We start from the raw sequence: 13468 nt of genomic DNA, 5'->3' as shown, positions 1-13468 counted from the left end.
AATTTTCTCAAAATACATGAGCAACAGTTTTTTATATTTTTAGTTGTGTAGCTTGGTTCACCTCTAGCTTGTCTAAACTCAAATGTTCGTTAAGTTTTACAAATTTCTACGGTGTGATTTGGTACATATTTATTTAAGTCAGGCAAAAGTATAGTGGTACGTATGGCTTAGTCATTATTATTTTAATTTCTAGAAAACAGTATCCCTCCCTGACATTTTAAGGAAGTAAATGCAATTGTTGAAGAACGTTAAAACAGCACTGCAGAGGTGGCTTTGCTGTAATTCTGTATTTTCCAACCTCCTCACAAGGGGGAATCAATACTCAAACATTATCAGTCCAAGGCTGGGTAATGAGAAACCGCAGTCAAAAGCAGAGGGTAACAATGGAACCGGCAGGTAGGTGTGACAAAGAATCCTGCTCCAGCACACAGTGTGACCTACTACTTCCAGCAACTAAAATCTGCATCTGTTGTCCACATTCCCCTCCTCATCCCACTCAACCTCACCCGAGACATGGTCCCCATGACCACTCAACCTCACCCGAGGCGTGGTCCCCATGCCCACTCAACCTCACCCGAGACGTGGTCCCCATGACCACTCAACCTCACCCGAGACGTGGTCCCCATGCCCACTCAACATCACCCGAGACGTGGTCCCCATGACCACTCAACCTCACCCGAGACGTGGTCCCCATGCCCACTCAACCACAGCTGAGGAATAGCACAAATTTTTCAACAGATCTCAAGGTGTGCTACATTCCACATGAAAGGCCGTTTTCAGCTACAAACAATTAAAGCCACACTCTAGGGCCAGGAGGGGTAGCTCAGGGGCTAAGAGCTCTTTTTACTCTTGTAGAGTTCCCTGCACACATCGTGTCTCACAGCCATTGGTAATTCAGTCCCAGGGGACTAGACACCTGCTTCACACACATAAAACCATAATCTGTGAAGTAGGAAGACAAGGACACTACACAAAAATCAGAGGTAAGTTTTCTAAAAGTCCTTTGAAATGACCATTGTAAATCTTTTACCCTTAGCCAACTTTAGTTAAGATTATTGTTGTAGCCAGGTGTGTTGGCTCACCCCTTTAATCCAGCACTTGGAAGGCAGAAGCAGGTGGAGCTCTGTGAATCTGAGGCTAAGCTGGTCTACACAGTGAGGCCATTCTCTGACTAGTCATGACTACGACAAAGGAAATTCTAAATACGAGGTCAAATCATTTTCTACTTAGGTACTTACCTTCAGTAAGGGATGAACCAAGTGCTTCTGGAAACTATCAAAGAATGCTTTCACACAAAACATAGAAATCAATATATAAGCTTTGTGAAAGGAACCTACTGTGGTATTACAGAAAAGGCTAGCTTTCTAGGCTTATAGCAATAACGGTGCAAATGTCTTTAACAACTCCTTACCTGTGTATGCAGTTTTTGCTCTCTAGATACAGCATGCCAGATGCAACATCCAAGGAAAACCTCACGAGTTGCTTGAGCTTTAGTTCATCCTTTCTCTTCCTCAGAAAAGACAGGAAGTCACCTCCTACAAGAGTTGACAAAGAAAAACGGGATTAATTATGATGGGAGCCATATGTCGTATTTCTAGCCCACTAGGAGCCTGACAGTTCTTACACAGAGGACAAAAGACACATGGAAGCTGCACATCCTGGGGACAGAAGCCATCACTTTCCTAGACACGTGTGTTAAGTGTCTCAGCCAAACACTGCCAAGCACAAATACAGTCAGAGACAACCTTGTCCCTTTGCCATTGTGCACACTCTTTTATCTTACTGACATTTTCTAAGAAATTTTACTTGGTCTAATAACAAATAAAATATGGCTTAAACAAAAAAGTCAAGCGATATTAATTTCTAGATGCAGTGACCTTCTAAAAAATTAATACTACTTAAACTGAACCACGTCTGTAAGGACAAGCGCGCACGCGCACACACACACACACACACACACAGGTATACACACACACACAGGTACACACACACGTATACACACACACACACAGGTATACACAACACACACGCACACACACGCACACATACGCACACCATGCTGTGACTCTGGTACAGTTTTGTCATTCACCTACTATGCACGTTTGCATGGAAAGCAGATCCCACTGATGTCTTTCTGGCTGTTGACTCAGCTGCCAACAGCTGAGTCATGTCTACAGCCTCCAATGATGTCTTAGAAAAGCTTTTTAACCATCACAGTCCAAGACAAATACATATAACCCAAACAGTAATTTAAAACTTAAGATTAGTCCTATTTTATGAAGCTAAAAAAAAGTTATAGTGATTTTAACACTTTTTTCCTTATCTCAATAAATCTCAAATCTTGGAAATATGACAGTTAACAGGCAATTTTTATTTTAAATATTTAATTGACATTTAGATTTAATAAAACTTAGAACTTAAAAATAGATTAATGTGCTTAAATTATCCCAAATATTTATTTGTTTAGATTTTATGTATGAGTGCTCTGCATATAACCTATGGGCCAGCAGAGGGCACCAGATCTCATTGCAGATGGCTGTGAGCCACCATGTGGTTGCTGGGAACTGAACTCAGGTCCTCTGGAAGAACAGCCAGTGCTCTTAACCACTGAGTCATCTCTCCAGCCCCTAGCCCAAATATTCTTAGAAGTTTCTGACAACTAAATCAGGCATAAAAATTTAAACTTAAATCAATTAAAATTAAAGTTCAGTACTTAGAAGCACTGACTACATTTCAAGATATATACATTGCCAGGGCTGAGCAGAGCACTGAGTGCATGCAGCTTTATTTACATTATGTGTGCACTGCACTGTTTAGGATCTTTTCAAGACATGCTGGGCCTCACATATGTGGGACCTCATACACACACACAGGGACACACACACACACAGCCTCACACATGCTGGGCACACACGCGCACACACGCACACACGCGCACGCGCGCGCGCACACACACACACACACACACACACACACACACACATGGCCTCACGCACGCTGGGTCCCACACATGTTGGGGCCTCACGGGCTGGGTCATTTGGTAAAGCAGAGCCACGTTATTGTCCTTTCCTCTTCTTGATAAGCCCTTCCCCTGCACAGAAATCCGCCACCTTGCACATTCCAGGCAAACTCTCAGGCCCCATTCATTCGCAAGAGACTGTTAATTTTTTTTTTTTTTTTTTTTTTTTGGAGGTTCATTATGGCATTAAACAGAAAGTAAAGTATGTTTTAACACATGGCCTTAAAACAACCAGTCACCTCCTATCAGGCCTCTGTATTAAATTACAAATTGTAAGGAAGGATTATCCCCTTTTGGCATTCCCTGAACCCCTTTCACACTCTGTTAAAGATTTAGGCTTCCTTAAATGGAAAAACTCTAGAAGAGAAGAGTTAATGGCTTTTTCTTTGGTAAGAACAACTGGAAAATAAATACCACCTAAATCTACTTAAAACCCCCTTTTCTTACCTTAGTCACAAATTAAGTGTTACACATGTTTTGTGGGCCACTTAGAAAATCAATAGGCTTTTTACCTTTTTAAAAATAAACTTAAAAGGCAGATAATTTACCTTTTGTATTCATAGTAAAGATTTGTTTGTATTATTTTAAGTATATATATATGTAATACGTTTGTGTGTGCTCACAGGATTTGGTGAGGCAGTGGCTTTGGCTCAGGAGTGGAGAGGAATCCCATTTTGTCGCTCTGTTAGGATTGAGCATAGGGTCAGGGAAGGAGCTGGGCACAATCTAGAAAGAGCCTATTGCATCAGACTGAGTTGTTCTGGAGGCCTGAGAACTGGGACCAAGCACAAGGCAGGGGTCTTAACTTTGTCTGCATCAGTGCCAGAGCTAGAGGAACCCAGGAGGATGCTGGGGAGTGTGGGTGGACAGACATTAACGTTAAAGCTGTAAAGTTCAGGCTGCAGGATGCTCTACTCAGGCCATGAAACAAGGGCAAGGTAGCCCCAGTACACTTGCCAAGAGTGGATCTCATCAGCGGAGAGTAGTTTTTGAGTTTGACAGCTCTGAGGCTTGGGCGGGTGGAGCAATTCTGACGCCACCTCCTGCCCTAAACTGTGTACCTGTGAAGGTCTACTCCATTCCCTCAGGTGATCCCTTCAACAGGGCAAGTCATGCTTAGGAGACCACGAGAAAACATATCTCAGTGCTGTGGCTGCTTCGTACATCCCACATGCCCGGGAGACACCCTGATCTGCAATCTACTGCAGAAGGTGCAAGCTGGTCGTCCTGTTCTTCTGAGAGGGCAGTGCTACAGAATGGGTGCCCAAGAGAAGGCTGCCCACAAAGGATAGCCTCACTAAAACCTACTAGGATGTCCAAACAGCAGGTGCAGGGCAGAAAAACAAAACAAAACAAAGCATGCCACGTGACTCCTCCAGAAGAACCTGTCTCCTCTGCTACTGACTAACAAATACGGAAACAGAAATGAATCCCGTGAAGGGTTTGAAAGTTTACTAATTGATCACAGACCTGAAAGAGGGCACAAACAAGCAGATCAGTTCCATCATGGACACAACAAAACAGAAAAATTCAAGTAAGGAAACCCATATTTGGGGGGGGGGGAGTGGAGAAACTCAATGGACCAGGAGGGGATTCTGTGATTGGGGTGTATTGTGGGAGCAAAGAATCTATTTTCAATAAAAACAAAGCAAAAACCTCAATGAACCAAATAAAAAACCACAATATTATACACCTGACTAAGTAGAAGAAATGGAAGAAATGGAAGATATACTTAAATATCAGCAACAGGAAGAAACATTTCAATGTCACCCAAGAGTTCTTGCCACATCGTCAACGGGCTAATTTAAAACAGTCAAGTATATAACAGAGGCACTAAGATACAAACCTAAGACATAGAAAATCGATTCAGTTAAATTACGGCAGAAAAATCGCCAAACTCGGGGAAAGAAATGACACCTTTGTAAACAAAGAAATACTGACAAGCCATTTAACAAGGCCATTCAGGAAGAACCTTAAATAGGTATAACTAGAGAATCCCTTCCTATGGCATACTGCAAGTTAAGATGTCAACACTACAAAGCTAAGAACCATACTAGAGTCTGTAAGGGAAAACACCAGCTCACAAAGGTAAAAAATGAAAATAACATCTCTTATCAGCTCTCAATAAATCCAAAGGGGCATAATACAATCTATTTCCATAGTGCTTCAGTGACACTAGTGGCCTGCAATAATACCACCCTCAGGTAAGTAGACCACACCTTCTCCCCAAGCTCATCCCTGCTGTGGCTTTCTTTAGCACGGCTAAGGGACACCCAATCGGATGCATATGCCACACTTTCTCTAGCTGTTCATCTGTTCATGAGCATTAGGTTCCTCCCATAGCTTGACTATTCCGAATAATGCTGAAACATACTCAGAAAACTTACACAACTCCCTCCGGATTCCTGTTTTCAGCCTGTGCTCAGGAGGGATGACCGGGTCACGTGACAGCTCTAGCTCCAAGCTTTTCAGTAGTCTGTTTTACATAACAGTTTCATTTTTTTTTTTCAGTTTCATTTTTTTTTAAACCATTCAATTTTTATTTTACACTCTCCCGTTCTTTGACAGCAACTATTCTAACAGGTGTGAAGAGATTGGTTTGCGTTTCCCGGGTGATTTGCTGTGCTGAATGGCACAAATGCCTGTTCACTTGTTATCTTTAGAGAAATGATTATTCAGGTTCTTTGCACCTCTCTAAAAATCTGCGGTGGTTCTGGTTATTGAGGCTGTCTTCTGTACAGATATAAATCCTTTATCTGGCATGTTTTTAAACTCTTCCCGCATCGCTAAGATGTGCTCCCCCCACTTGTGCTCTGTGCGGGGCACGGCACTCAAGTCTGATGTCTGTCACCTGTGTCTGTTTGCTCATGACGCTGGTGCCACAGTGAGAAACCACTGTTTACTCAATGCCATGAAACTTTCAGGTTTCAATGCGTTTTATCATTCCAGGGATAATTTCATATTTATACTTTTCTATATTTACTCCGTGTGTGCTGCTATAATAACATTGCTCCTGCTCTGGAGGGTGAAGTCTAGGATCAATGCTCGCACTGGATCTAAGGAGGAGGGCAGGCCAGGCTCTCTGCTCTGCTGCTCACACAGTGCTTAGATGCTATGCTAGACAGACAGAGCAGTGTCTCCTCAGAATGGAAACAGAAGGCAAAAGGGAAAAGAAAACAACCCTAGTAACACTGAGAGACTTTCACCTTGTCATCAACAAAATTTTTAACTTACTATAGCTATCAGTCTGAAAATGTAAGTCCCAAATCACACCTAAATATCATGTCAATCCCATGAATCAAAATCAAGGTTCAACTCATCACAAGGCAGACTGAGCTTAGAGAGATGCTTCTACATATTCAGGTTGTCAAGCCTGTGGCAGACATTCCTATGTAAATACACATGGAGACTTATTACTTATAAATGGCCAGTCTTAGCTTGGCTTATTTCTATCGAGATTTTTCTAACTTAAATTATCCTGCCTATCTCTTGCCTCTGAGCTTTTATCATTATCCTATATATCCATCTTTATTTCTTATTCTGTCCATGGCTTGCTGTGTGGCTGTGCTTCAAGAGTTAAATGAAACAAAAGAATGCAACACATCTTTGTATCATTAAAACAAATGATCTACAGCATAAACAAATGTAGCACATCTTAAAAATAACATCCACAACATCATCCCAAAGGATAAAGAGCCAAAAAGAAAGGGCAACTGAGTGCCTACCCAGGAAGTTCACAACTCAACAGGGCAAATCAAAGTCAAGCCCTCGGGACTAAGAACCTTCTTTAACTCTGGGCACATTGAGGTGCATCTGGGTCCTAAGACCCCAGCATCCCTGTTCATGGCAGGCTGAGCCAACTCTCTGACCCATCAAGTTTCTGTTCTTTAAACCTCACCTCCTTCCTCCATCAGCAAAGGTAAATTTACAATACTCTCAACTCTAAAAGGGATAATGCATCATTTAACTTTTCCTCAGCTAACTCCATTTTCACATAGTAAATATTTTATTGGCCCTTTACACGAGCTTTATATTTATCATCTACGTGACTTTTTCACATTCACACCCTCAGGACCTTCTTTTATTTACCATTTATCCCACGAGTTCAGAGAGCCCAACCTGGGGAGTCACTTTGTACACACCTCATACAAATAAGCAAACAACATAGAGTGACGTTTAAATTGTTAATATCAAACATCACTAAATCTTTGCATAATCCTGGGCTGAACTATGCAAGAAAAGTGTGACATGAACTGTAATATCTTCATCATTAATGACATTAATGAAGAACTTTGTTTGTAACATAAGTGACACATTCAAAACTGATACTTCTGATACTGTGAGGAGGCCGGATGACACAAGTTCAGAAGGTCCTAGCCTCTCGAGTGAGCAGAAGCATACAGGCATGTCATGTGAAGGCTTCCACAGCTATGCTGTCTTCCTAGGTTTCCAATTCAAAAGTTAACTGCCCACATTAGAAACACAGTAGCACACATGATGTCTACTTTTAACAAATGTGTGTCTTCTTAGTTATTTTGTGTTACTGGTGGATCATAATTTTAATAATCCCCTAATTCTCTCTCTCCCTCCCTCCTCTCTCCCTCCCCCTTCCCTCTCTCTCCCTCCCTGGTTTTTGAGACAAGGTTTCTCTGTTATGGCCCTGGATGTTCTGGACCTTGCTTTATAGCCCAGGTTGCCTCTGATGAACAGAGTCTATTTTAAATAACTTTCTCCACTGCCCGTTTCCTGCCAAATCAAGACTTTACTCTGGGCGTGTGGTGTTGGTGCTACAGTGGTAGCACAGCAGCTTTCCAAGTCATGAATCTAAATCACAGTAACTACAAGCTAAGTCAATCCTCTTTTCTACAGTTAACCCAAAGGTCTTGCTTCCTTAACGCTGTGCTTATCGTTCCTTATCAGTGAAACACCTGCCTCCCATAACACTATTTTGGAGCTATTATTTTGCTCCTCAGGTGGAACTTCCTAAGTTTCCTGTCAGGAGTAATACTAGAGCTAAATCTCTTCTAAGGGAATAAATACATGCTCAACTCCAAAAGCACTTGGTACAACTCCTCAGTGAACGGCAGAAGGAGATGGACGATCACTGTTCACTATTGAGAAGGTATCACTTGGCCTTTACAAAGCAAAGGATAGAGACTGACTGCCAAAGGTCCTCCCCACTCTTACCCGGCCCCAGATCTTCTAAAGAGTCCCTGAGGTGCTGTGTTACAGGTGTCCAATGGCCACATCTGCACCTATAGATCAGACAGATGAAACCACCTTCATGCCCGTTCCACACCCAAAATGACAGCGCGCTTAAAAACGTGGACATCAAATCCTTCACAAATTACATTTTGTATTTTACTTCCTTGGCTAGGGAAATCATATTCAAATAGACCTCTCACAGCTCATCTTTCTCAAAATGGTCACTCACAGAGCTCCATTTGTCCAACCTTGTCTTGGACAAGGACATTTTGTCAGATCACTGACACCAACATCACCTCTCTGTCTTCTACAATATTGCCATATTAAAATGTGAGGAAAAACAGTATTATGACAACTTTGGCTACTTCTGTAAAGAGGACTTTATCAGGTGTTGCCATAATAGTGTCTGAGTACCTACAACATTTCAGTGAAAGAAGACAAAGAAATCGCATACATACACATACACTTTTGTGTGTGAATGCATGTTATGAAAAACAACTTGTTCAACTAGTTCAAAGATTCTAATAGCAGCAGCAGAAATTCCCAGATTAATATGCATTGCGTAGATTATTGGGGAAATTTTTTTGTTGGCAAAAAAACTTCATTTTTTTCAGCTATTCTCACCAAATTTTTATCAGTTTTTATTTGCATAAAAATAAGTTGACTGCCATTAATAAAGCAACTTTTCTTATTTAAAATATTATTTATCTCTGACAAGCCTCAGACTTCTCCAAGTATAATTACGAACACATAAAAATGATGCCTCTAAAATGGTAAGACTCATTACAAGACTGAGGGATGCTTATTTGTGCAGATGGACGCATGTGTAGTCATCACTCCCACACTGTCCTTTCAATCAAGGATCTTCAAGTACCATTAAGTCATTTTGAAAACAGGAGCTCGGAGCATGAGTAGACAGAGAACCCATCATGCTGCTCACCACGCCAGCCGCCTCCTATGCGAGGGCACTTCCTACTCATAGGCACACCCACTGTGACAGAGGACAAAGCAATGAGTAATGCAAATGCACATACTGCTCCGCTCCAACGTCCACGGGAGCGTGGTGCTCATGGCAACACAGCATCTCTTCTCTGCGGCCTTTTGCAGAGGCGTTTTACCCACCCCCTAAAGGACAACACCCACTGGAGAAGGGCATGGGCCACAGCAAGGGAGCGGCGGCTCAAGAACAAGGCAAAGGCAGGGCAGGGATGCCAACAGGGTATTGGTTATGTCCGCAAATGTTAGAGCTGCTGATCCCGCAAAGCCGGCCTCTTTCAACTCCTTCATTGTGTTTGCCTTTGGCTGCTAAGCAGCAAACAGAGCGGCAAGTTAGGGAGGTAGGGGCTCTGGGACGCTGACTTACTGAAGCTGACTCCAAACATCTCGCGTTCTGATATTGACAATGGCAACCAGGCACACTCACGCTTCATTATAAAATGCAGGCAAACAGGTAATTTACAATATCACTTAGCAAGTAAAAGAATCACCTGGTCTCTCAAGTTGAAATCTTCAGTGTACCAGCTAATATTAATATAGATCACTATCACATCTGTTCTACCATATTAAAAAAAAACATGAAATAGATTCCATGAATTAGGACTTCTGCTATCTGTAACATTAAGAACTTCGGACCAATATGGCAGCTCATGACTGTAATCCTAGCACGGCAGAGGCAGAGGCAGAAGCAGGCATATGTTAGTGAGAAGGAGGCCAGCCTGGTCTATAAAATGAGGTCTAGCCTTGCCAGGACTACATGGGGAATCCCTATCTCAAAACCAGATATACCAATTCCAAGTTTTGCATAAGCACCACTTTGAGAACCACTGTCCTGACTTTTCTTGCCTACTGAGGAGTGATACTCAACGGGTAACTTTACGACGGGAAGATGCCACTTTAAGGCGGTCTTTACTGAGCCAGGAGCCACGCTCTTCAGTCCGTGTCAGCGGTGTTTGCCCTTTCTCTGCCAAGGGAAGGGAGGAAGAGACAAAGAGCAGGGCAGCATCCAGGGCTAAATGTCAGGCTGTAGTTGTAAGTAACCCGGGGCTGTAGGTGCCAGTGATTTCTCAGCTAAGTTCATAGCTGTGAGGGCACATGACTGAAACTGATTAAAAGTCACGTGAAAACATCAGATTCCAACATGAAAAGAAAAACAAAAAAAAAAGCTGAAAGTTAACTGCAGAAATCACAGAGCAGAACAGTTATTAAAAGGAGGAATTCTGAATTCTGGAAACTGAAGGGTTTCTCTGGAGGCGGAGAGGTGCTTATGAGATTGATATTAAGTATATGTCTGGATTCACAGCCCCAGATGCTCAGACAGTGGAAACTGTCTTTTCTCTTTTAAATTATACTATTAGGTTCAAACCTTCATAAAACTCTACAATAATCTTAAGAGTTTTAAAGCTTTAACTCATCTTTAAATTCAGTTAGCTCTGTGGGTTTGTCAAGGGCCATGTGTCTTTGTGACCTGAGAACCAATATTCAGTCACTTCGGGAAGATAGGAGTTGAAGAGAAAGGGCAGTCACCAAGCTCCAGTGAAGAGGCCTTCACGCCTTCCTAACGGTTGTACTCGGTGGGCCAGCTCTCACCTGCCAACCGCCATGCTCTCTGGGGCAGTTTGGATCTGAGCACACATCCAGACAGGCAAGGGTCAATGGACTCTAAGCATTCCTAAGTCCATCATTTGAACAAAATAAGCGTCACATCACCCCAAAACTTTCCCGTTCCTGTGATTACTGTTCCCCACTGCCATTCAGAACTGACTTTCAGTTTTACTCGCCCCACAATCAGGAAGCAAGCTGGTAAAGTATTCATAATTCAAGAAAGGGTCATCTTGGAATGTTCACCTTAAACTGCAATTCTCAAACACTTACACTCTGAAGTATTAGTTTGGTATAAGCTGTATTTGTGGTTTATGACTCCAGAGGGCTTATGTATCTGACAAGGGCAGGGGCATTAAAATCTTTGCAGATACATTTTAGAAACAGTTTGCACACCGGACAGCTGCAAAGCAGTTACTAACCTTGTTTGGAACGGAGACAACACTAACATGGGTAGAACAAATGACACTGTCCATCAAAATGTTGGCAACTGTAAAATATTGGGCAAAAGTTTCCCCACACAGACATGAAAGCAAGAGAAAAACTATTTGGGGAGGATGAAGGCAACCAATGATGGAGAAGGGCAGGGAAGAGAAAGAAGGGACAATTAACGTAAGCAAGGTACACCGGTGTGTGAACTAGCATTATTTTGTATGCTAGGTAAGAAAATAAGACATAAAAGTGGATTAATCTCAATTATGCTAAGTACAAGACTTTAGGGAAAAGAATATATACTGCATGATGCCATTTTGCACAAGGATTTAAGAAACGGTGACTAGAAGAAGGACAGGCCGTGAGCCAGCGGTTGGCTGGGCGCTGCACAGCCGGCTGGGGAGGAACCACAGGGAGACTCAAGAGGAGACGAGGGTGACAGATGTGCTCATTGCCTTGGTTTGGGGAAAGGTTTCAAAGGATTATATGAATGTCAATAAACACATGTTTTACACACTAGTCTTTCCTGTGTGCCAAACATATCCCATTAAATAAGCTTCTAAACAGAAAGGGAAGGAAAAGTCATGGTCATAAGATGTGCAGGCGGTTGGCAGTTTATTCTCAAACCTGAACTAGACGTCAGTCTTGAAAGAAAAAGGCAGATAACATGCTTTTGCTACCATGAGCATCCTGCTACCATGAGTGTTCTGTCCCATCCCTTTCCTAATGAGACTGTGTGTGACATGAATGAATGTGCTCACAGGATTCTATGTAAAGAACTGTGTCACTGTTTGAAAGGTCTACATATATAGACAAGAGTTTCAAACTTCCGTCCACATGCACACTCCAATGACCTGGTGTTTTCTAGATGACTCAATTGCCGTGCAGCAGAATCAGGCATGGGCAAAAGATATATTTTAATAGCAAATCAACCAATGGACTTAATATAAACTTGTATGAAAATCTCATTAATAGGGTTTTAGATTCCACAGTGCACCTCATCTTTAAGAAAATGGAGCAAAATCTACTTGGTAAGCTGGACTGAAAGATGATGCCCTACGGTAATCTGTGGATACTGGGAACCACTTTCCTCCATCTGTCCAGTCATACGGCAGAGCTGACCGCCATACGGCAGAGTTTATCCAGGAGACCTGACCTCATCATCTCAAGTCCCCATCTGGTAAGGAAAATGTAAATTGGAGAGATTTAACACCCATGAAGTATCTGGCATGCCAATCATGACATAAAGATGCACAGACTGTGAGGGAACTGAGACACAGAATGAGGGCCCCAGGCAGTACAGAGCAGGAGTCTGCCCAGACCTGAGCAATCCTCACAGTAGACTAGTCCCCAAAGTCCCCAGGTCAGAGCACAGCTTCACATTCAACGTAGGCCTGAGAAAATGCAGTCAAGGTTCAACTTCTTTCTAATGGACACTACAGTGAGGTAACAAATGAGTTACTTTCAGCTCCCAGACTACTGAAGTTTGTTATGAGCTGCACACTTGTCAATTCAAAGTGGGCATCGAGTGGATTGAGTCGTACTGCTGAGTTTTATCACATGAGTGGAAAGTGCTTGACAAAAAGGAAACAAGAAAGCAAACTAAAACACTGACCAAATAAACCACGTAAATTTCACAAAGGGGAATGCTTTACAGTCATGCCAAGAGATAGGTAGATGTGATTTTGAAATAGTAACATCACCACAAGTTACATGAACAGAGTCAAGAAAAGAGCCATACCATGGCACAGAGAGACCACCGGCCCACCGAGCGCCGGCCCACCGACTAGCAGGTGTCTACTTTCATAATAGGTACAAAGCAGCAGACAGACTTGTCACCGCATTGCTGTGAAGTGCCTGGCTCGTGTACACAGCTGTCTTTGGGTGTATTCAGCTTATGTTTGCTATCTGAACCTTGCACACAAGTGAACGACTATTACCTTTCTTCAAGTTTCGTCTGGCTCCCAAGTCGTCCTGGTAATATTTCTTACTAACCAAGGGCTTCATCTGCACCCACACAAATGTCAGCATGTTTTTATGCATAAACATCCTATTCTCATAATAACTAATGCAATTCAACTGTTCCTAAGTGTTTAGACTGTGCTCGTTTGTGTACAGATGAGCATAGAGTTCACCCAACACAAGACAGTGCCATTTTGATAAAGTTAGTAATAATCCATGTGTGCTGCAGTTAGGTTAACAGCTAGAGTACTT

At 42.5% G+C, this 13468-nt stretch overlaps 1 protein-coding gene across 3 annotated transcripts in view; it reads right to left on the bottom strand.

Moving 5' to 3' along the window:
- Positions 1-13468, bottom strand: part of Fer (FER tyrosine kinase) — a 216124-nt gene that overhangs the window by 50935 nt on the left and 151721 nt on the right. For all 3 annotated transcript variants that reach the window (XM_051190878.1, XM_051190880.1, XM_051190879.1), the window contains one exon: positions 1412-1535. In XM_051190878.1, coding sequence (XP_051046835.1) covers positions 1412-1535 — 124 coding nt within the window. The remainder of the gene's footprint in view (positions 1-1411; positions 1536-13468) is intronic.

This window comes from Phodopus roborovskii, unplaced genomic scaffold (assembly GCF_943737965.1).
Source record: "Phodopus roborovskii unplaced genomic scaffold, PHOROB, whole genome shotgun sequence".
NCBI classification, from domain to species: Eukaryota; Metazoa; Chordata; class Mammalia; order Rodentia; family Cricetidae; genus Phodopus; species Phodopus roborovskii.
Note: the sequence above shows the minus strand (reverse complement) of the source record. Positions and strands in the feature narration are given on the sequence as shown.